The sequence below is a fragment of the Geotrypetes seraphini genome, chromosome 2, assembly GCF_902459505.1.
Source record: "Geotrypetes seraphini chromosome 2, aGeoSer1.1, whole genome shotgun sequence".
In the NCBI taxonomy this organism is placed as follows: domain Eukaryota; kingdom Metazoa; phylum Chordata; class Amphibia; order Gymnophiona; family Dermophiidae; genus Geotrypetes; species Geotrypetes seraphini.
The window spans coordinates 73499736-73524154 of record NC_047085.1 but is presented as its reverse complement, the minus strand read 5'-3'; the positions used below and the strand labels follow the sequence as shown (position 1 = coordinate 73524154).

General features: G+C 42.9%; 1 protein-coding gene across 2 annotated transcripts in view; it reads left to right on the top strand.

The window, feature by feature from the left end:
- Nucleotides 1-24419, top strand: part of CCNE2 (cyclin E2) — a 93974-nt gene that overhangs the window by 59658 nt on the left and 9897 nt on the right. For both annotated transcript variants that reach the window (XM_033935156.1, XM_033935158.1), the window contains 4 exons: nt 8315-8410; nt 8770-8904; nt 13603-13714; nt 20916-21073. In XM_033935156.1, coding sequence (XP_033791047.1) covers nt 8315-8410; nt 8770-8904; nt 13603-13714; nt 20916-21073 — 501 coding nt within the window. The remainder of the gene's footprint in view (nt 1-8314; nt 8411-8769; nt 8905-13602; nt 13715-20915; nt 21074-24419) is intronic.

Below are 24419 nucleotides of genomic sequence, written 5' to 3'. Positions count from 1 at the left end.
CTGGTATGGGAAAAATTTTGGATGCTTTCCCTGCCAACCCTCTACCCCCTGATCGACGAGGGCGACTGGCTCTGCTCCCTCGATCTGAAGGAGGCGTACACACATGTTCCAGTGCACCCCGCTCACCGCAAGTTCTTGCGTTTTCAGGTGGGACACCTGCACCTGCAATACCGAGTCCTCCCCTTCGGCCTAGCATCGTCACCTCGGGTCTTCACCAAGTGCCTCGTGGTGGTCGCAGCTACCTTACGCTCCCACGGTCTTCAGGTTTTCCCCTACCTGGACGACTGGCTGATCAAAGCCCCGTCTAGGGAAGGGGTTATCTCAGCGACCCAACAGACTATTATCTACCTACAGAGTCTGGGGTTCGAGATAAACTTCCCAAAATCCCAACTACGGCCCTTGCAGTCCCTACAATTCATCGGGGCCACGCTGGACACGATTCGCCTCCGTTCCTTCCTCCCCCCTCCGCGTCTAGAGGCGTTAGTAAGTCTGAGCCAAAGGATCTCACTGATGACCTTGGTATCAGCTCGACAGATGATGACTCTCCTGGGCCACATGGCCTCCACCGTCCATGTCACACCCTTCGCCCGTCTCCATCTGAGAATCCCTCAATGGACCCTGGCCTCTCAATGGCGTCAAGACCGGGACCCGATCGATCGTCCCGTGACAGTGACTCCTTCCTTGCAACGATCGCTCCGCTGGTGGGCCGACTCTTCAAATCTTTCCAAAGGTTTGCTCTTCCTCGCCCCTCCTCACAGCAAGGTACTCACCACAGACTCGTCGGAGTACGCTTGGGGAGCCCACCTGGACGGCCTCCGCACTCAGGGGATGTGGTCAGCAGAAGACCGCCGCTGTCACATCAACGTGCTAGAACTCCGGGCCATCTATCTCGCAGCTGTAGCTTTTCAACATCTGCTTTAAGACCGGGTGGTTCTCATCCGAACCGACAACCAGGTAGCAATGTACTACGTAAACAAACAAGGGGGGACAGGGTCTTGGCCCCTCTGTCGGGAAGCCATGCGCCTCTGGAAATGGGCAATCTCAAACAACACCTTCCTTCGAGCGGTGTACATACAAGGAGAACAAAACTGTCTGGCGGACAGACTCAGCCGCCTCCTCCAACCACACGAGTGGTCACTGCACTCTCAGACCCTACAACAGGTGTTCGAAAAGTGGGGGACGCCGCAAATAGATCTATTGGCATCCCCCCACAATCACAAACTGCCCCTCTTCTGCTCCCGGATACACTCCCCGGACCGACTCGAGGCCGACGCCTTCCTCCTCGACTGGGAGGGAAGGTTTCTGTACGTGTTTCCGCCGTTCCCTCTGATCCTGCGGACGCTGGTCCACCTGAAAACGGTGAAAGCCACCCTGATCCTGATTGCTCCTCGCTGGCCATGCCAGCCTTGGTTTTCCCTTCTACTTCAACTCAGTGTCAGAGATCCACTGCCTCTGCCTCGGTTTCCCTCTCTACTATCACAGAGTCAGGGTTCGCTGTTACATCCCAATCTTCAATCTCTTCATCTGAATGCTTGGTTTCTTTCCCCCTGACTTCTCTCCCCGTGTCTCAATCAGTCAAGGAGATATTGGAGGCCTCTAGAAAGACCTTGACGAGAACCTGCTATTCTCAAAAGTGGACCAGATTCTCAGCCTGGTGCTCCTCTCACAGCCAGGACCCGGTGTCGGTCCCCGTCCCTCTGGTCCTTGACTATTTACTTCAATTATCTCACTCCGGCCTAAAGACCAACTCCATTCGAGTACACCTCAGTGCGATTGCGGCCTTTCATCAGCCCCTGTAAGAAAAAGCCCTCTCGCTCCACCCCTTAGTCTCTCGCTTCATAAAAGGCCTTCTGAATATCCACCCTCCTCTCAAACCCCCTCCGGTGATTTGGGACCTCAACGTGGTTCTGGCTCAACTAATGAAACCTCAATTTGAGCCCCTAGACAAATGCCATCCTAAATTCCTCACTTGGAAGGTGATTTTCCTGCTTGGACTCCCGCTCGGCGAGTTAGTGAGCTACAGGCTCTGGTAGCGGACCCACCCTTCACTGTATTCCACCATGACAAGGTGGTACTCCGCACACATCCAAAGTTCTTGCCTAAAGTAGTGTCTGATTTTCACCTCAATCAGTCCATCGTCTTGCCCGTGTTTTTTCCCAAGCCCCACTCTCACCCCGGAGAGGTGGCGCTTCACACTCTTGACTGTAAGAGAGCGTTGGCCTTTTACCTCCAACGCACTCAACCACACCGGAAAGTCCCACAATTGTTTTTGTCCTTCGACCCAAACCGGTTAGGCCACCCAGTTTCCAAGCGCACCTTGTCCAACTGGTTGGCTGATTGCATCACCTTTTGCTACGCTCAGGCTGGTCTCGCGCTGCATGGTCGAATAACAGGACACAAGGTCCGAGCGATAGCAGCCTCCGTAGCGTTCCTCAGGTCCACACCTATTGAGGAAATCTGCAAGGCTGCCACGTGGTCTTCGGTTCATACTTTCACCTCCCACTACTGTCTGGACTCACTGTCCAGAAGCGATGGCCGGTTCGGCCAATCGGTATTGCGAAATCTATTTGCTTAAATTGCCAACTTCCCTCCATCCCTTTTCAGTTAGCTTGGAGGTCACCCACATGTGAGAATATCATGCCTGCTTGTCCTGGGATAAAGCACAGTTACTTACCGTAACAGGTGTTATCCAGGGACAGCAGGCATATATTCTCACAACCTGCCCACCTCCCCGAGGTTGGCTTCTTTGCTAGTTAAGTGAACTGGAGACCACGAGGGGATGCGCCCCCTAGTGGAGCAGGAAGGCACGCATGCGTGGAGCAGCAGAGCAAACTTAAATCTTCAATCAAGTTTGCTTGAAAATGCTTCCGCATCGGGGCTCCGTAGATGACGTCACCCACATGTGAGAATATATGCCTGCTGTCCCTGGATAACACCTGTTACGGTAAGTAACTGTGCTTTATCCTAAAGCAAAAAAAAAATTTTCTACCTTTGTTGACTGGTTTCTGCTTTCGATGAAAACAAAAACTGTGGATACAGATGTTCTGGAGATAATTTATTAAACACTGACATATAAAACCATGAAAATTCAATTAAAAAAGTAAAAAATACTGTGATAAAAATCTAACCGGACCCTACACGGTCCATGTTTCGGCGAACACGCCTTCCTCAGGGGTCCAATGGTTTGCAACCTCGCATATAAAGAATTGGACTGAAAACAGTCTATTGTCTTTAACACTTAGAGACCCAAATATAGAAAAAAACGTAAAAAATTTTTTTCGAACATTCACATGTTGTTATAGGAGGCTTGTGATCCCTAAATCAGTGTTTTTTTTTTATTTTGACATTTTAGTAACTTTTGGGGAGGATGTTGTAAAATTGCAACGCTGGGCCTGTAAGGTAGCAGAATTTCAATAGTGTCACTCTCTCTCTGAACACATGTAAGGAATAATTAAAAGTTTATTTGTACTTTACAGCTTATAAAGACCCACCTAAGTTTATGTATATACACAACAACAATAGTATAATAAAGAAAAAAGTAATTTTTATTATCAATTTAATACAAAAAATGAGTATCATATAAAAACGTAAATTTTTCCCTGTGAAGCGCCCATTGACTTAAGAACATAAGAACATAAGCAGTGCCTCCGCTGGGTCAGACCTCAGGTCCATCTTGCCCAGCAGTCCGCTCTCGCGGCGGCCCAAACAGGTCACGGCCTGTCTGAGACACCAGAAGGGGCCCCCTTGCCACCTTGGTTTCCCATTGAGTTTTATCTTCCCATCGAAGTCCTAACCCTCCGGTCTTGCACATGCACGACCTGGTCGGATTTCTATACTTATTACTTGGTTTGCTTTCTATACCTGTGTTACATCCCAGCACCTCTCTCAGTATCCCACGATCCCCCTATCCCTCAGGAATCCGTCCAATCCCTGTTTGAATCCCTGTACCGTACTCTGCCTGATCACTTCCTCCGGTAGCGCATTCCAAGTGTCCACGACCCTTTGGGTGAAGAAAAACTTCCTTGCATTTGTTCTGAACCTATCTCCCTTCAGTTTCTCCGAATGCCCCCTCGTGCCTGTTGACCCCTTCAGCCTGAAGAATCTGTCCCTATCCACCCTCTCTATGCCCCTCATGATCTTGAAGGTCTCTATCATATCTCCCCTGAGCCTCCTTTTTTCCAGAGAGAAGAGCCCCAGCCTATCCAACCTCTCGGCATATGGGCAGTGTTCCAGCCCTCTTACCAGTTTCGTTGCTCTCCTTTGGACTCTCTCAAGCACTGCCATGTCCTTCTTGAGGTACGGCGACCAGTATTGAACGCAGTATTCCAGATGTGGACGCACCATAGCTCTATACAATGGCATGATGACTTCCCGCGTCCTGGTTGTTATGCCCCTCTTTATGATGCCCAGCATTCTGTTGGCTTTTTTCGAGGCTGCTGCGCACTGTGCAGATGGCTTCAGTGATGCATCTACCAGCACACCCAAGTCTCTCTCAAGACTGCTGTCTCCCAATAATGCCCCCCCCAATTTGTATTTGAACAGCGGGTTCTTTTTACCTATATGCATGACCTTGCATTTTTCCACGTTAAAGCGCATTTGCCATTTGTTTGCCCAGTCTTCCAGCTTGTCCAGGTCCCTTTGCAGGTCCTCACACTCCTCCCTAGACCTAACTCTGCCGCACAGTTTGGTATCGTCTGCAAATTTTATAACCTCGCACTTTGCCTCTTTTTCCAGGTCATTGATAAATATGTTGAAGAGTAACGGCCCCAGCACCGATCCCTGTGGCACACCGCTCGTGACTCCCCGCCAGTCAGAGTATTGTCCCTTTACTCCGACCCTCTGCAGTCTACCCGACAACCAGTGCTCGATCCATCTGTGCACATCCCCTCCCACCCCGTGGTTCCACAGTTTCCTAAGCAGCCTTTCATGTGGCACCTTGTCGAAAGCCTTTTGAAAATCAAGGTAAATGATGTCTATAGGTTCCCCATTGTCCACCCGACTGCTTATTCCCTCAAAGAAGTGCAGAAGGTTCGTTAAGCATGACCTTCCCTTACAGAATCCATGCTGGCTTGTTCTCAGTAGGCCATATCTCTCGATATGCTCGCAAATACCATCCTTGATCATAGCTTCCACCATCTTCCCTATAATTGAAGTCAGGCTCACCGGCCTGTAGTTTCCGGGGTCACCCCTCGATCCCTTCTTGAAGATAGGTGTGACATTCGCCAATTTCCAGTCCTCTGGTACCTCTCCAGTTTTCAAGGATAGGTTGCAAACATGCTGGATTGTGCCCGCTATTTCTTGTCTTAGTTCTTTCAGAACTCTTGGGTGGATCCCGTCCGGGCCCGGCGATTTGCCGCATTTTAACCTGTCTATCTGCTTGAGGACATCCTCCTTACTTACCTCTATGTGTTCTAATTTTTCAGCCTGTTCCCCACTCATGAGCTCCTCTGAGTCTGGTATATTAGATGTGTCTTCTCTCGTGAAAACCGACGAGAAGAACGTGTTCAACCTCTCAGCTACCTCTTTATCCTCCTTGATCACTCCCTTCCTATCCCCATCGTCCAACGGCCCCACCTCCTCTCTCGCTGGTCGCTTCCCCTTTACGTAACTGAAGAATGCCTTGAAGTTTTTCGCCTCCCTGGCCAGCCCCTCTTCATATTTCCCTTTTGCTTTTCTAACCTCTCGGTGGCATTCCTTTTGGCATTTCTATCAGCGGTAATCAAGAAATTTCGTGTTTTTGCACAAAAAATTTCATGTTAGCGCAAATCTTTTGGCAGTTTTGTCCCAGCGTTGAATCTTCTCCACTGGTTGTGGGCCAGCAAAGGAAGACACAAGTGTAACCTGTCTGTTGTCAAACCATTTCACAGCACAAATGTTGTGATTTGACTCCACTCTGACATCAAAGCTTCCTCTTCCCTTTTTCTTCAAGCTTTTCTCATCCTCAAGATTACAGTTTGGAAGGCGCACTTGTCTGGCTGTTCCTGTGTAATGAATTCCACAATCCAGCAGCCTAACTATCAATGGGATGCTGGTGAAAAAGTTGTCTGCATAGATCTTGTAGTTGTGACTATGTGGAAGTGTGGAAGCAAGTTTCATCACAACATCCCCTGATAGTCCAAGTTCAGATCTTGCCCGTATTCCATTCACACTGCCTTGGTACACATCAAAATCACAAAGTATACCAGAGATTCCAGTCCTTGCCCACAGCTTGAACCCCCATGGGTTTGGCTTGCCACGCATGTACTGTTTGATGCTGCTGAATTTCCCCCTGAAAGGGATCATCATTTCATCAACAGAGTTATGTTCTTCAGGGACCACTTTTAGGCATTTCTCTCTGAAAGCATCAAGCCATGGTCTGAGTTTCCAGAGTTTGTCACTTTTTTGTTCCATCTCAGACACGGTTAGATTGTTCACAAAATGTAATGATGTCAACAGAGACTGGAATCTGTTTCGTGACATTACATCAGCGACAGGACTGTATCTTGTGTCTGCTTCCCAGTACATACGGACTCCAGGCATTTGGACAAGACCCATCTTCAGATACATGCCAATCATCTGCTCTATTTCCTTTGTGTTTGTGTTTATAGATGATCCTTTCTTCTGAAAACTGTACTGATTTGTGTTATCTGCCAGAGCGTTGATCATATCTTCTGTCACAAACTTCTGAAAGTACTCCAGTGGTGTGCAGAGGGAATGGACATCATTACTCCAAAGCAGGCAACAGGGTTGTATGACTTCATGGCCAGATAAACAGACCTATTTACACATTCAACCATCCAATGGTGTTGCTGAACTGAACAATAGGTTCTATTAGTAATGTACATGAAGTTTTAAAAAGAAAAAAAATGGGGGAGGGTTTATTTTGTAGCCTTAAATGTGATGTTGTAATATTACAACACTGGGTCTCAGGGGAGTGCAGACAAAACCTTGCTATCACTTTGACCCACTGTTGTAAAATTACAACATAGAAATAACCAGCTCTAAATCTCTTAAAATCAGTATATTCAATGATGTCATAAAATCTGCATGATCTACACATATTAATGATCACATAAAAAAATATTTCAAGCTTTTTACTTACTTTAGTCCTGATGTATCCCATCCAAAACAACAAGATGATATACTCCAAAGCAGGCAACAGGGTTGTATGACTTCATGGCCAGATAAACAGACCTATTTACACATTCAACCATCCAATGGTGTTGCAGAACTGAACAATAGGTTCTATTAGTAATGTACATGAAGTTTTAAAAAGAAAAAAAATGGGGGAGGGTTTATTTTGTAGCCTTAAATGTGATGTTGTAATATTACAACACTGGGTCTCTACACCGCAGACAAGCTGAAGTAGCAAAAAAATGCTTTCCTCATAGTCTCCTTATTCAATTCCTTCCAGCCACTGTCTGCCTTTTCTTTTTCTCTTCCATATGCTCTGTTACTGTGCTTCTCCCTTCCATCTCTCCCTTCATCCCCCCATTGGTCTAGCACCCATCTTCTTCCCTCCGCTCCCCCCATATTCTGGTATCTCTGTCGTCTTCCCTTTCAGCATCTTCTCCCCACTCTCTCTTCCCCATTTCCCTTCAGCATCTGTTTCTATCCACCCCACTTCAGCACCCTTCACGCGGTTCAGCAGCCCCCTCCCATCCGCTTGCCGCGGTCAAGGCATTTCCCTCCCTTCCTTCCCCTTTCGTGGCGATTTTTAATTTTCTTTCAACAAGCAGCCGGAGCCTTGAAGTCGCATGCGGCTGCCAGAAACTTCTTCTCTGACGCAACTTCTTGTTTCCAGTTGCGTCAGAGGAGAACTTTCCAGCAGCCACATGCAACTTCAAGACTCCGGCTGCTTGTTGAAAGAAAATTAAAAATCGCCACAAAGGTAAGGAGAAGGGAGGGAGAGAGATGCCCGGATGGACGACGGTGATCGGACAGATGGTGGCAATCGGACAGTGGTGATCGTTAGGAAGGAGGGGGCTGCTGGACCGCACGATCGATGACCACACGCGTTCCCACCCTTAACTGCGGAGACAAGGCATTCACTGCTCCACGGGGTGGTGAATGGCCTTGTTCCCATACCTGCTGCGACCACTTTTTCCCATCATTATGACGGGTAACAGCCACCATGCCATTCTCTAATTTACATACAGTAGATTCAGTCATGCAACTCTCCCTTATACATATTCATTGGAGATATCCTGAAAATCTGATTGACTGCGAATGCTCTCTGATTTAAAACTTTTTGTTATGGGACTATTATAACAGTTCCTCTGTGACTATCATTTAGGGGTCCAAAATATCTGAAGATGTATTTTTATTTCTGCAGGAAATCTATCCCCCTAAACTTCAGGAATTTGCCTATGTCACAGATGGTGCTTGCACAGAAGATGATATTGTACACATGGAGCTTATTGTATTGAAGGTACTGGATCAACATATGGCCTGCACTGACCACAGGGTCAGAACAAGCCTACAAGGGACAATCGGGTTATAAACTAACTTGAATCACTATAATGCAACTTTTATTATGGGAAAACAGTTATGAATATAGAGAGGTTAGTGGCCCTACCTAGAATCTGAATATATGATCATGACTTATTATTGGGGAGGGAGAAGTGGTGAAGATCTGACTGCAGATCAGGCTAGAATTTTGAGCAACTTCTCCGTCTGATCATGGACTCTTATATGGAAGCATAATTTTAGGGACTGGTTTACAGTGATGTATGCAAGATGGCCCTGTAACGATCAAGCCCTTAACCTCTCTCTTGTTGACACCCATAGGCTCTAAAATGGGAACTATGCCCAGTGACCATCATCTCCTGGCTAAATCTTTACCTTCAGGTGGACTCTCTGAAAGATGCTCCCAAGGTTCTTCTACCTCAGTATTCTCAGGAAACCTTTATTCAGATAGCACTGGTAAGGATGTTTTTCATAAACTCTTGAATGCATTAGTTTTTATAAATCTTTTTTAATTAAAGCCTGTTACATATAGAATTAAACTTCTGTACATGCACATTAAAGTAGGCACATGGTGATCTGTGAGTAAGGTTTTCCAGTGACGGAGTTTGGGCAGAGCGTAGGCAGAGTTGTGATGTGCTCGTGCATTCTATTAAATATTTAGGTATATAAGAACAAAAAAATAACCATATTGGGTCAGACCAATGGTCTATCAAGCTCAGTATCCTGTTTCCAATAGTGGCCAATCCAGGTCACAAGAATCTGATAGAGACCCAAACAGTAGCAATATTCTATGCTACCAATCCTAGGGCAATCAGTGGCTTCCCCATGTCTGTCTCAAGACTTTTCTTCCAGTGTCCAAACCTTTTTTTAAACTCGGATATGTTAACTGCTGTTACCATATCATCTGGCAACAAATTTCAGAGCTTAACAATTTATTGAGTGGAAAAATATTTCCTCCTAATTGTTTTAAAGGTATTTCCAGGCAAACGCCAACAGATGATTTGCTCACAATCCCTCTGTTTCATGAAAAATTAATGAGGAGTTTGCCACATCGCTGCCTTTCTGAGCTAGCCACAAAATGGATTGCGGATCTTCAATTTACCATAGGTCCAACAGAGCTGCTTAAATTTTTGGGTCTATTCCACACTGGATATATTCTGCAGACTTTTGGGAATGTCAGTACCAACTGGTTTATAGGGCTTATGTAATTTACTTAGATTTTAGCAAAGCTTTTGGCACGGTTCTGTATCATATTTCCCTTGTCCCTCTTCTCCTCCTCCAGGGTATACATATTTAGGTCTTCCAGTCTTTTTTCATACTTCTTTTGGTTCAAACCCTTACCATTTTCATCGCCTTCCTCTGGATGACTTCAAGTCTTTTTATAACCTTCACCAGATACGGCCTCCAAAATTGTACACAATACTCCCAAGTGTGGCCTCACCAATGACCTATATATTCCTCTTTCTATACAGCCTAGCATCCTTCTGACTATCTTTTGAAGATCCTTTTTCATGTTTTCCACTCCCTTTGGGGTGTCCACTCTATTACAAATCTTGGTATCATCTGCAAAAAGGCTAACCTTACCTTCTAACCCTTCAGAAATGTTGCTCACAAACATGTTGAACAGAATTAGTCCCAGCACCTATCCCTGAGGCACTCTAGTACTCACTTTTCCCTCTGAGAGAATTCCATTAACCACCACCCTCTGGTGTCTGTCCGTCAACCAGTTTCTAATCCAGTTCACCACTTTGGGCCTTAACTTCAGCCCATGGAGTTTGTTCAAGAGCCTCCTATGAGGAACCGTGCCAAAAGCTTTGCTAAAATCTAAGTAAATTACATCTAGCATACATCCTTGATCCAATTTTCTGGTCACCCAGTCAAAGCATTCAATCAGGTTCGTTTGTCGCGAATGGCTTTTAGTAAGCTCATGTTGCCTCGGATCTTGTAATCCATTAGATTCTAAGAATTTCACTATCCTTTCCTTCAGCAACATTTCCATTATTTTTCCAATAACTGATGTGAGGCTTACTGGCCTGTAGTTTCCCGCTTCATCTCTGTAACCACTTTTGTGTAGAGGGACCACATCCGCTCTTCTCTAGTCCAGTGGAACCTCTACTGTCTCTAAAGTTTTATTGAACAAATCTTTAAGAGGACCCACCAGAACCTCTCGGAGCTCCCTCAATATCCTGGGATGGATCTCATCCGGTCCCATAGCTTTGTCCACCTTCAGTTTTTCAAGTTTTTCATAAACACTTTCTTCCATGAATGATAAGGTATCCACTCCATTCTCAGGTGCAACTTTACTAACCATTCACGACCATGTTTTTCTTCTGTGTATACTTAACAGAAGTATTTGTTAGCACATTTGTTTTATCCTCATCAATCTCTACTTAGCAGTTCATACCTTCTTTTAATACCATTTTTTGTCTTTCTCCTGTCACTAATATACCTGGAAAAAAATTTTTCTTCCTTTTTTATATTTATAGCCATTTCTCTTCCGCTTGCGCTTTCACCAGACGTCTCTCTCTCTTGACTTCTTTCAGTTTCATCTGATAATAAAGTCTGTGTTCAGGTCTAGAGAAACACTGGTCTCCTTTTACAAAACTGCAATAGCAGTTTCTAGCGCGGGAAGCCACACAGAATGGCTCAGGCTTCTCCCAATGCTCATTGAGTTCCTATGAGCATTGGGAGCAGTGCGGGACATTCAGCGTGTTTTCTCGCACTAGAAACTGCTATCACAGTTTCGTAAAAGAGGGGGGACAGTTAACGGTTTTTCAATCTCAAAATTAATTAAAAAATCAAGTTTGTGCTGAAGCCCAGAGAACACAGCAGTTTTAAATCTTAATAATTTAAATATTAAAGTCAGTGCTCAAATCAAGAGAAAAAATATTTCCGGAAGCAAAAACCTATTTCTAGTCAGTTGAGATATTTAAGAATAAAATCAAAGGCACTTAGCAATTTTCCAGATCAGATCCTTGTCTTGTCTTTGCTGAGGAAGGAAAGCCCATAGATAAATAGTATCGAGAAAGGCTTCTGTGAATTGCAGTTTTTGGGAGGGTTGAAGTTGAGACTTTGGAAAGTTGACTTGAACCCTAGCTGTTGAAGAACCCTAGCTGTTGAAGAAATGTTATCGTCAACTGTGTTGCGGAAAAACTTCTTGAGGTAATGCGGCCTTTATAAGCCAATTGTCCAGATACGGAAATACTAGCAATTTGTGAGTATGTAGAGTTGCTGCAACGACCACCAGGCACTTGGTAAATACTCTTGGAGAAGATGCCAGGCCGAACGACAGAACTTTGTACTGAAAGTGTTGATGAGCTACTTGAACCGCAGGAACTTTCTGTGAGCAGGATGTATGGATATGTATGTGTAAGTCTCTTTGAGGTCCAGAGAGCATAGCCATTCATTTCATTCTAGAAGGGGGTATAGAGTCCCCAGGGATAGCAAGTGAAACTTTTCTTTGACTAGATATCTATTCAGGTTCTGGAGGTCGAAAACTGGATGAAGATCTCCCGTCTTCTTTGGAATTAGAAAATACCTGGTGTAGAACCCCTGATTTTTCTGAGAAAGAGCACCGGTCCCAGTACAGATCCTTGCGGCACTCCACTTTTTATTTTCCTCCATTGAGAAAAATTACCTTTAACCCTACCCTATGTTTTCTATCCGATAACCAATTCCTAATCCACAACTGAACTTTGCCACCTATCCCATGACTCTAATTTTCTCAGGAGCCTCTCATGAGGAACTATGTCAAAAGCTTTCTGAAAATCTAGATACACTATATCAACCGGCTCACCTTTATCCACGTTTATTCACATCTTCAAAGAAGTCAAGCAAATTGGTGAGGCAAGATCTTCCTTGGCTGAACTCATGCTGACTGTCTCATTAAATCATGCTTGTCCCCTTATCTAGATACCCTATCCCCCACAGTAAAGATTCAAATTATAAATAGACTGCAGAAACCAGCAGAACCTTTGTTGCTTAGTATTAACTGTTGAGAGGGTGGGCTAGTGGGATGGCAGTGGGGGGAGGGAGGAAGGGATGTTCGGTTATGGGGTAACTTCTCGTTGGTCGGGTCTGGGTTGTAAGAGCCAATACCTGGACTCATGCTATTTTTCTTGTGTTGTATTTCTTGGAGTTTTAGTTCCTATGTTGCTGAAAAATTTTGTACCAGTGTAATTGTGCTTAACTTGTTCTTTTGAATAAATCGTAATTTAAAAAAAAAATATACTTGTCTACTTGTTCCACAATTTTATTTTTTATAATTATTTCCACCATTTTGCCCAGCACTGAAGTCAGGCTTACCGGTTTGTAATTTCCCGGATCTCCCCTAGAACCCTTTTTAACAAATCGGCATAACATTGGCTACCCTCCAGTCTTCAGGTACTACAGATGATTTTAGTGATAGGTTACAGATCACTAACAGCATGTCAGCAATTTCATATTTGTGTTCTTTTAGTACCCTGGGATGCATACCATCTGGGTGGGATTGGGGTGTTGGAGAGAAGGAGCATAACCAAGCACGGGAAGCCTTGCATATGCCTAGGAGAAACCAAAAGGCTTCTCCTCAGTTAGAGAGGAGCACTGGTCACTGGATCCATTGGTGATGGCACCATGCATTGTGGCTGCATTCCCCTACTGCAGGGCTGCCCAAGTCCGATCCTCAAGATCTACTGGCAGGCCAGGTTTTCAGGATATCCACAATGAATATGCATGAGAGAAATTTGCATACCAAGAAGGCAGTGCAGGCAAAGCTCTCTCATGCATATTCATTGTGGATATCCTGAAAACCTGGTCTGCCAGTAGATCTCGAGGACCGGACTTGGGCAGCCCTGCCCTACTGTCTACCAAGAACCCCTTTTACGGCAAGCAACTTCACTTGAGGCAAAAAGGAGGTAGATGAATAAGACAGAGGTAAAGAAACAGCCAAAGAGGTAAGCGAGTTGACAGTTCTTGAGAAATCTCTCTAGTGTTGCTGCTGCTTTTAAAATTTCTGTTTTTAAGAAGAAAGTTTGGTCACATCTCCTGTAATTTAATTTTAATCTTTGATTAACATTTGAAACAAGTAATGGCAGATTGTACAACATTCTGCATAACACTCTGGGACCAACATGCTGTACAAAAGCTGAGTTTATGACTTTTTTTTTCTTCTAGCTTGTTGACCTGTGTATCCTGGACATTGACTCTTTGAGTTTTCAGTACAGGATCCTGGCTGCTGCTGCCCTCTATCACTTTACCTCCATCAAAACAATAAACAAAGCTTCAGGTAATATGCTTAGGAATGTTCAGATTAAAAATATACAGCTTTATAAATAAAAGGGAAATTATTAGTAAATACAAATCAGTAAGACTTTTTTTTCTGTAATGTAAAAATTTTATTGGAATATATAATCAAAAGCCAGTAAATAGAAATGTTACCACACATCAGACTACACTAGATTCATAACACAACCCAGATCCAGTGTAAAACTGCCCCGTTGCCTCCAGTTCCACAGCCAGATTGTTAACCAATCAGATACGAAGGCGAATCAAAAATTAAAGGCAATGGTTAAATTACATGATAACCGTAACAGACCTAGCGAAATGCAATGTATGTACTTGTACATTGCCTGTTGGATAGTTCGTCCATGAACAGTGCAGCACTCGGCGTTTAGTCGTGTGCAGTGGCGTGTGGTCAGGGCCTTCAGGGGATTTGCTCCACCCAGGCCCTGAGGCACTGCTTTGAATTTGATTGGTCGAGCAGGTAACAGGCAGGTGCTGCTCAGCCAATCAAATTCAGAGCAGTCCTGTCGGGTCCTCTAGGTGGTTTGGGGAATCCCCAGCCCAAGAAACCTGCTTTTTTTTTTTTTTTTTTAACTTTTTGCTTGATGCAGTTTGACTGGTTGAGCAGGCTGCCTCCTCAATAAATCGAACTGCATCAAGCAAAAAAGTAAACAAAAAAAAATAAAAAAGCAGGGCTGTAGAGCTGGTGATTCATTGAATCCCCTGAAAACCCTCACCGCATGACACGGGGTTAGAAACATGGATGCTCCATTGCACGATTGCACTATTGAAGAACAACATGCAGTACTGTGCTTTCTTTGGGCAGAGGAAATAATGATGATCAGCCCATCTCTCCTATTTACCTCAAATCTACTCTGCTAAAACTATCAAACTCTGTTAAAATCCTAGGTGTCATAATCAACAATGAACTAACTTTTCATTCACAAATTAGTTCAGTGGTCAAAAAATGATTCTATGAATTAAGAATGATCAGATCAATTTCAAATCTATTAAAACCGTCATCCCTTAACATAAGAACATAAGAATTGCCACTGCTGGGTCAGACCAGTGGTCCATCGTGCCTAGCAATCCACTCACGCGGCAGCCCCTAGGTCAAAGACCGGCGCTCCAACCGAGACCAGCCCTACCTGTGTACGTTCAGGTTCAGCAGGAACCTGTCCAACTTTGTCTTGAATCCCTGGAGGGTATTCTCCCCTATAACAGACTCCAGAAGAGCGTTCCAGTTCTCTACCATTCTTTGGGTGAAGAAGAACTTCCTTACTTTTGTACAGAATCTATCCCCTTTTAATTAAGTGCCCTCTCATTCTCTCTACCTTGAAGAGGGTGAACAGTGTCTTTCTCTACTAAGTCTATTCCCTTCAGTATCTTGAATGTTTCGATCATGTCCCCTCTCAGTCTCCTCTTTTCAAGAGAGAAGAGGCCAAGTTTCTCTAATCTCTCGCTGTACGGCAACTCATCCAGCTCCTTAACCATTTTAGTCGCTCGTCTCTGGACCCTATCCAGAGTACCATATCCTTCTTCATGTACAGCGACCAGTGCTGGACGCAGTACTCCAGTTGAGGACGCACCATGGCCCAGTACAGCGGCATGATAACCTTCTCTGATCTGTTCGTGATCCCCTTCTTAATCATTCCTAGCATTTTGTTCGCCTTTTTTGCTGCTGCCGCGCATTGTGCAGACAGCTTCATCGATTTGTTGACCAGTACTCCCAAGTCTCTTTCCTTAGGGTTCTCTCCAAGTACCACCCCGGACATCCTGTATTCGTGTATGAGATTTTTGTTACCGATATGCATCACCTTACACTTATCCACGTTGAACCTCATTTGCCATGTCGCTACCCATTTCTCGAGCATGGTTATGTCATGTTGCAGATCTTCGCAGTCCCCCTGTGTCTTCACTACTCTGAATAATTTCGTATCATCCTCAAATTTAATCACCTCGCTCGTCATACCAATTTCCAGATCGTTTATAAATATGTTGAAGAGCACGGGTCCAAGCACTGAGCCCTGTGTCAGGTTTGTTAGTTGACCCCCCAATGTATGGTTGGTGGGGTCACTTGAGAGGCGCCCTTACAAACGCCAGGTCCCAGGTTCAGTTCCCTCACAGATGACTCACCAGGAAGTAGAATCAAAGAGGCACAGCCAGAGGTGATTGCATAAAGAATATATTATAGAAATAGGCTTACAGAAAAGTAGTATTCAAAGGCATTACAACAATTAAGCATTACAATTAAGTAGAGAGCAAAGCAGTTTCCCTGCCTTACATAGATCAGAGACAGAGAGTCTGAAGTTCTAGGGAGAGCCAGAGAGAGAGAGAAAGAAAGAAAGAACAAGAGAGCCAAGAGATAGATAGATAGATTTTTGTGTGTTGCAGAGAGGAGGCTTTTATAGCTTGGAATCTTATTCTGAATATAGAAAACTATTGAGCTTCAATAGAAGTTAAATCTCCCCCTTCTTAGTAAACTTGTGCTAGACAGCTGAAGAATAGGCTGTAGTCATATATGTATTTCCAGTCTGTTTCGGACAATAGTTTCTGATTAACTTTGCACCTGGACCCATTGTCCTAAGCACCCTCTTAATCAGACATTAACACATTAACACCTTTTAGCTAATCATGATTCAATCAGGGCTACTTAAAACAGTCTCCCTGCCCTCAGGGTCTATCTGCATTCCCATGCCAGAGTCAGATTGATATAATTTCCCATAGGCCTTCGCTGACATAAGTAATGCCAACTAAAAATGCTGAATAGCTATGCTGACACCCTGCGGCACCCCACTGGTGATGCTCTTCCAGTCCGAGTATTGTCCATTTACCCCCACTCTCTGTTTCCTATCCACCAGCCAGTTTTTAATTCACGTGAGTATTTCACCCTCGATTCCATGGCTCACAATTTTTCAAAGCAGTCGTTCATGCGGAACCTTTTCGAACGCCTTCTGAAAATCCAGATATACAATGTCGATCAGGTCACTGTTGTCAATCCGCCTGTTTACTCCCTCGAAGAAATGCAGAAAGTTTGTCATGCAAGATCTTCCTTTGCTGAAGTCGTGCTGGCTGGTCCTCATCAGGTTGTGTCCATTAGTAATCTCGCAATTGGACTACTGTAACTCTTTAGATCACGGAATCGCTCAAAAAGAACTTTGAAGATTACAATTACCCAAAATACTTCATAGACTAAAATATTTGACTCAAAAGCAGGGCTGTATTTTGATATTCGGACTCTAAAGTCTGACTAGATTTTTGCGGTTGAAATACTTAGGTATTGTATTTTAATATTTTTTGGATAAAATGTTTTAATACTTTGTGATAAATGGTATGTAATGCAATGTAATTAATCTAATCCTATCCATTCCTTTTGTAAATCCTGCTAACTGCTTTCAGCACAATCTCTAAAAACAAATTCCAGAGTTTAATTACACATGGAGAGAAGAAATATTTTCTCTGGTTTGTTTTAAATTTACTAGATTCATTGCATGCCTCCTAGTACTTTTGGAAAGGGTAAACAAGTGATTCACGTCTATCCATTCTACTCTACTCAGTATTTTATAGACCTCTATCATATCGCCCCTGAACCATCTTTTCTCTAAGCTGAAGAGCCCAAGTTACATTAGCCTTTCCTCAGAGGGAAGTCAGCCCATCTCCTTTATCATGTTTATTGCACTTCTCTGTACTATTTCTAACTCCACTATATCTTTATTGAGATGTGGTGACTGGAATTGCACATATTTGAGGTGCAGTTGCACCAAAGAGCAATACAGAGGCATTATAGCATTCTCAGTTTTGTTTTCCATCCTTTTCCTGATAATTCCTAACATTCTATTTGCTTTCATAGTTGCCACTGAACACTAAGCGGAGGGTTTCATCATATCATTAATGACACCTAGATCCTTTTTCTGGACAGTTGACTCGTAATGTAGAACCATGCATCACATAGCTATAGTCTGGTTCCTCTTTCCCACATGCATCACTTTGAACTTGCTCACATTAAACATCTTCTGTCATTTTGATGCCGCAATCTCCCAAAATCCTCTTGCTATTTATCATAATCCTCTTGCGATTTAACAACTATGAACAACTTTGTGTCATTGGCAAATCTAATTACCTCACTAGTTATTCTCATCTCTAGATCAGTGAATATCTACTTATTGTATTTCGCTGAATGTCCAGCACTCTTGATTGTAAACCGCCTAGAAGTCGCAAGATTGTGGCGGTATAGAAGAATAAAGTGATTATTATTATTATTATTAAAAATCAGAGGTCCCAGCACAGACCCTTGAGGAACCTCATTATCTACCCATCTCCATTCAGAATACTGTCTTTTTAACCCTGCTCTCTCTTTTCTATCTTTTAACCAGTTTTTAATCCACAATAGGACATTGCTTCTTATCCCATGACTTTTTAATTTCCTCAGGAGTCTTTCATGAGGTATTTCATCAAATGCCTTTTGAAAATGCATGTGTGCTTGTCCATGGATGAAAGAGTACATGAATTGCTTGAATTGAGAGTATGCTGCAGGTGGAGTTTGTTTGATAGCTGTGTGTCTACAAAACTGTGTAGTTAATCTGTGTGTTTTAAAGTTTGTCAATGAGACAAAGCGGATGGGTATCAAGTACATCTTTTCTCCCTCTTCTTCATCAAGCATTTCAACTCTCCCATTCCCCATTAGTCTCTTCTCCCATACCCATGCGGAACTCCTCCTTGCCTGTCTTTCTTCATCAAGTGGGATAGTCCACAGGTTTGAGCCTCAGAATTGTGGGTGTAAGGGGTGGGGCTTTAGAAATTTTAGCCTCATGCTGGAGCTGGAGAAGGGTTGTGCATAATGGGCCATCAGGTTTGAGGGGGGCAGCACTACTCTACTATGCACCCTCACAGTCTGTCTGTAGGCCAGAACTCTTTGATCATTATCTATACTCTTAATTGCAAAATTCCCTAGGGTGCAACTGAAGCAATTCATCTTAGGCAACTGGAAAGAAAGTACTGTAGTAGAAGCAGGTTTTGAACTTAAGTTTCTCAGGTTCCAATGCACTATTGTAACCAGTGGGCTATTCCACGTCAATTTTTCTCTAGTGCTTTAGGCTTTCTGAAAGTCTAAAAGATTTGGTATAGTATGTTTTAAGGTATTTTCTAAAATAAACAACTCCATTCGAACATCTTCATTAAAAGCTCAAGAACTAGCCGACGCATTCATACAAAAGATCAAGAATATTCGCAATTCCTTTGTTCAAAATTCAATAAACAATTCCACAAATACTGATCAAACAAAACATATACCAATAGCACATTGTTCAAATTTTAAAATTCCTTCTCTCCAAGATATCGAATCCCTTCTTCAACAAGTAAAATTAAAAAACTCTCAATCAGAAATCATTCCACCTTTTTATTTGAAAAAACATTTCTCACATTTTGGACCCTTCATACAGTCACTTATACAAAAAAGTTTACTTACTGCTACAGTTCCATCCCAATGGAAGACTGCACTCATCACTCCTATCATTAAAAATCAAAAAATTAGCATAAATGAACTTACTAACTACCGTCCGATAGCCAACATATCATAACGACATAGCGAAACTTACAGAAAAACTTATCTTCAATCAACTTTCAGATTTTATCGAAAACACAAATGTACTTCATCCTAATCAAACAGGATTTAGAAAATTCCACAATACAGAATACTCGTTAATAGGCTTAACTTCGAATATTCAATATTATCTAGATCACCACAAATCTGTTATTCTTTTTTCTTTAGATATCTCCGCAGCCTTCGATACCATCGATCACGACTTGCTTTTAAACAGGCTTGAAGAAATAGGCATAAACGAGAGAGTTCTAGCTTGGTTCACTTCTTATTTTTCCAACCGTACTTCTATAGTCAGATTTAATAATGAAGAATCTACTTCGTATTCATCATCATTTGGAATACCTCAAGGTTCCATACTGTCCCCTTTACTGTTCAATATCTTTCTCTCACCATTATTAGGACTATGTCAGTCCATAGGTTTCATTCCATATTCATACGCTGACGACATCCAACTCATTCATCCCTTGGATCCAGAAAATAACACTGAAATTACATTTATTAATCAAAAATTAGAACAAATTCAAAACTGGCTCACTTCAAATAAACTAGCGTTAAATATCAACAAGACCAAATTAATGATATTCAACTGGAAAAAAAACATAATACTTTCAAAACCGTTTACTCTTAATATCTCACTCAATCTGGTATCCTCGGTCAAAATTCTCGGTGTAATATTAGACGACAAATTAATTTATCATGAACACATTTCTCTTATCGTTAAAAACTGCTTCTTCAAATTACGTCAGATCCGTTCAATTGCTAAATTTCTTAGTTCAACTTCAATAAAAATTCTTATCCACTCCTTAGTAATATCAAAAATTGACTACTGCAATGCATTACTTTTAAATATTACACAGAAAGAAAAAAAGAAGATTGCAGTTAATACAGAATACAGCCATAAAATTAATTTACAATGCGAAAAAATATGATCACGTTTCCCCACTATTCAAAGATGCTCATTGGCTACCAATTAGCCATAGGATAACGTTTAAAATAATGCTTCTCATTTTTAAAACTTTATCATCTAACGAACCACAATTTATTTCCAGATCACTTATTCCACACAAAACCCAACGTACACTTTGTTCATCAGATCTAAATTTACTTTCCGTCCCTTCTTTGAAAATTATAGGGACTAGGAGATCGGACATGTTTACAGTGATGGGACCACAATGGTGGAATGCCCTTCCTCAGTTCATTAGAATTGAAAAAGACCTCGCAACATTTAAAAAATTTTTTAAAACTTATTTATTTAATGATGCTTTTAACTCCTGAAAACAACTTACCTTAGGGTCACTTTTTAAATTGTGCTTTGGCCTCTTAACCCCTTACCTTTTGTTTTTTACCTGCTTTTCTTAACCCAAGATTGTAACTTTTTAATTTTTTCCTCCCACTTCAAGTACGTATTATATTTAAATTATTGTTAGTATATTAGTATCTCTGTTTCTTTACTTGAAAATGTACATCGCTTAGTAATGCTAATAGGCAATTCATCAAATGTTTAATAAACTTGAAACTTCTTTGCTAGTACTGAGCCTGAGGATCAGTGCTTACAAAAGGTGTGAAATTGGAAATCCATTTTTTGTTTTCCATGATTTCTTTGCAGGTTTGGACTGGGACAGTATTGCAGAATGTGCAAATTGGATGGCGCCCTTTGTTAAGACTGTGAAAGCAGGAGGTCCCTTATGGGTGAAAGATTTTAAGAAGGTTATGGTAGAAGACCGACATAACATCCAAACCCACACAAACTACTTGCATATGCTGGTGAGTTTTCTTTATGCAGTCTGGTTTAATGAAGTCTCATTTCCACAATCTCGTGTCAATGGGAATGAATTTTCTTAGGTTTCCGTGGCTGGCATCATAATTGTTGCAGTTGTCTGGGTCTCGCTGCGTCTGGGTAGATAGAACCGTTTCAGCCATCTTGTTGTGGCTTGCTTCAGTTTGCTGTGAGGTCTGCAGTTTGTCCTTATATATAGTACGTCCTCAAACCTGACTAGCTGGGGTTGGTCGTGATTGAAGCAGGAAAATCTATTACTCACAAATTTAAATTTTGGCGAGAAATAGGCTGGGAACTTGAGAGGGAGGGAGAAGATGTTTGTCCTTGGCCACAATCCGTTTTGCATTAAATTTCTTTTGGATGAACAGTTGCCATGCTTTATTTATGGAGAGCCTTTTATAAATTGTTTGTTAGAAAATCCGGTGGCATTATCGTATGATACTGTATTATTTGGCATGTCAATGAGGGCTAAGAGCCAAATATCTTCAAAAAATAATAAGCTTTTACTTATTATGACAGGAGTTGCCATACAACAGATTACATGTAATTGGAAGAATTGGAATAGATTGAACTAGTTTCTGGTGGAATTCTTTATGTCATATATATAAAATGGAAAGAACATTAGCCACACAGAAAGGGAATTTTAATAAATTTCAAGATGTTTGGGGGCCATTAACAAATTATTGTAATGAATAGATACCATTTTTCCCTTAATAGTACAAATGCAAATATGGGGGAGGGGTAGTTTTTTGGTCTTTCATTAATTGTTTGGATTGATATGGACAAATTTATTATGGTATACGTGTTTTACATGTGTTATGAAAGGGATGGGAGGGAGGGGGATAAATTTTATTAATTTGATTATTGCAGAAAATTAAGTGATGTATCTAAATTAAAATGTTGTTACTTTCAGATGCGCTTGTTATAAGTTATAAAAATGAATAAATAATTTATAATTAAAAAAAAAGTTATTGGGGTATCTTGCTTTCTCTTTTGTCTCACACTAAGTGTGAGTGAGGATACAAGTTTCTGTAGTGCACTGTAGGCTGTAAATATAAGAACATAAGACTAGCCTTACTTGGTCAGACCATTGGTCGATCTAGCCCAGTATCCCTTCTTCACAGTAGCCAATCCAGGTCAAATGGACCTGGCAAAACCCCAAATAGTAGCAATATTCTAAAAAACAGGGAAAAAGTTAAGTTTCCAGTATAATGAGGGGGGTTACAACCCCCCAAACCCCCCACAACACCGGCATGATCTGTATTCAGTAAAGTGAGGGGGGGGTTCCTCACCAACACCCCCCGTCGGAACCCCTTAAAACACTGTTTTTCTTTGGTGCGGGCTTCCGCCTTGCGCTCAGTTGTCTGGCGCGCCTTTGTCACCGCGCGCTTTTGACTATGAACAGTATATACAGTATGTAGCAAGGTCAACCTATGATGTTTTTGAGTTGTCATCTAGAGCAGTGTTTTTCAACCTTTTTACACCCGTGGACCGGCAGAAATAAAAAAAATTATTTTGTGGACCGGCAAACAATTAGGACTAAAATTTTAAAACCCTGTTTCCGCCCCAGCTCCGCGAGCTCAGTCCCCACTAATCATCAAATCCCATTCGTACAAGCCTCAGTTATGATTTTATATTGAATGTATTTTATTAAAGTATAAAAAGAAACAATATTCTGTACAATTGTCATTTTATAAATACAAATAATACAGAGCAAGGATCAACAAAACCCCTTGTCTCCCCTCCCCTTCACATATATCCCCTCTACTATCAAAAAAACTGAACAAGCCAAATTATTACAGAATGCTACACAGAAATATCATGCTAACAGAATACTGCAGTCACACATGACAGGAATAGTGTTAGGGGAATGCAACTAGGGCAACTGCCCCCTGGTCAGAGAGCAACCTAAACCAGCTGGAAGCTAAAGAAGCACTGCCTGGGCTTTGCAGTCCCCAGTTATGTCTAACACCAGCTCTAGCAGGATATATATATTTCAAATCTAATATATTCTAATCACAAAATAGAAATAAAATTATTTTTTTCTACCTTTTGTCGTCTCTGGTTTCTGCTTTCATCTTTTCACTCCAGCATCTGCCCTCTCTGTCTCTTCAATCTAGCATCTGCCCCTTCCATCCACTGTCTGCCCTCTCCCCCTTCCATATGGTATCTGTCTTCTTTCTATGCCGCTCTCCCCTTTCCATCCAGCCTGTGCCCCCTCTCTCCTTTTTACATGATTCATTCCAGCTTCACTGCTCTCTTCATTTTTATCTCGCCTACACCAGATCTAGCATCGTTGTCCCTCTCTGCTTATTTCTCTGCTGACCCCTTCCCATCATCAATCTCTCTACTTTCTCATGCCTGTCTCTCCCCTTCCCCTACTCTAATCTCCCTGCCAGCTGTTTCCTTCTTTTTTCTCTTCTCCCTTCCCTCCTCCTCCTGTCCTGCAGTAACTCTTCCCTTCCTCCCCTTCCAGCAGCATCTCTCCTTCTCCCTCTCCAATAGCAGCTCTCCTTTTTTTCCTTGCCCAGCAGCTTTCCAGATTCCTTTCCCTCCTCCCCTCCCAGCAGCATCTCTCCTTCTCCCTCTCCAGTAGCAGATGTCCCTTTTATCCCTTGCCCAGCAGCTTTCCAGATTCCTTTCCCTCCTCCCCTCCCAGCAGCATCGCTCCTTCTCCCTCTCCAGTAGCAACTGTCCCTCTTTTCTCTTGTCCAGCAGCTTCCCAGATTCCTTTCCCTCCTCCCCTCCCAGCAGCATCTCTCCTTCTCCCTCTCCAGTAGCAGCTGTCCCTTTTTTTCCTTGCCCAGCAGCTTCCCAGATTCCTTTCCCTCCTCCCCTCCCAGCAGCATCTCTCCTTCTCCCTCTCTAGTAGCAGATGTCCCTTTTTTCCCTTGCCCAGCAGCTTTCCAGATTCATTTCTCTCCTCCCCTCCCAGCAGCATCTCTCCTTCTCCCTCTCCAGTAGCAGCTGTCCCTTTTTTTCCTTGCCCAGCAGCTTCCCAGATTCCTTTCCCATCTCCCCTCCCAGAAGCATCTCTCCTTCTCCCTCTCCAGTAGCAGCTGTCCCTTTTTTTCCCTTGCCCAGCAGCTTCCCAGACTCTGATATTGGCTTTCTCCCCTTCCAGCAGCTCTTCCCAGCGCAGCGATTCAGGAAGGCAGCCTCAGGTCCTTTGTTGGGTCGCGCCGCCTCTGAGGAAAGAGAAAGTTGCATCATCAGAGGCAGCCGCGACTCAGCAAAAGCCGCGAGGCTGCCTTCGTGAATCGCTGCGCTGAGAAGTAAAGGAGAGCTGCAGAGGGGAGAAAGCCACTGTCGGAGGCTCCCCATGATCTCTCC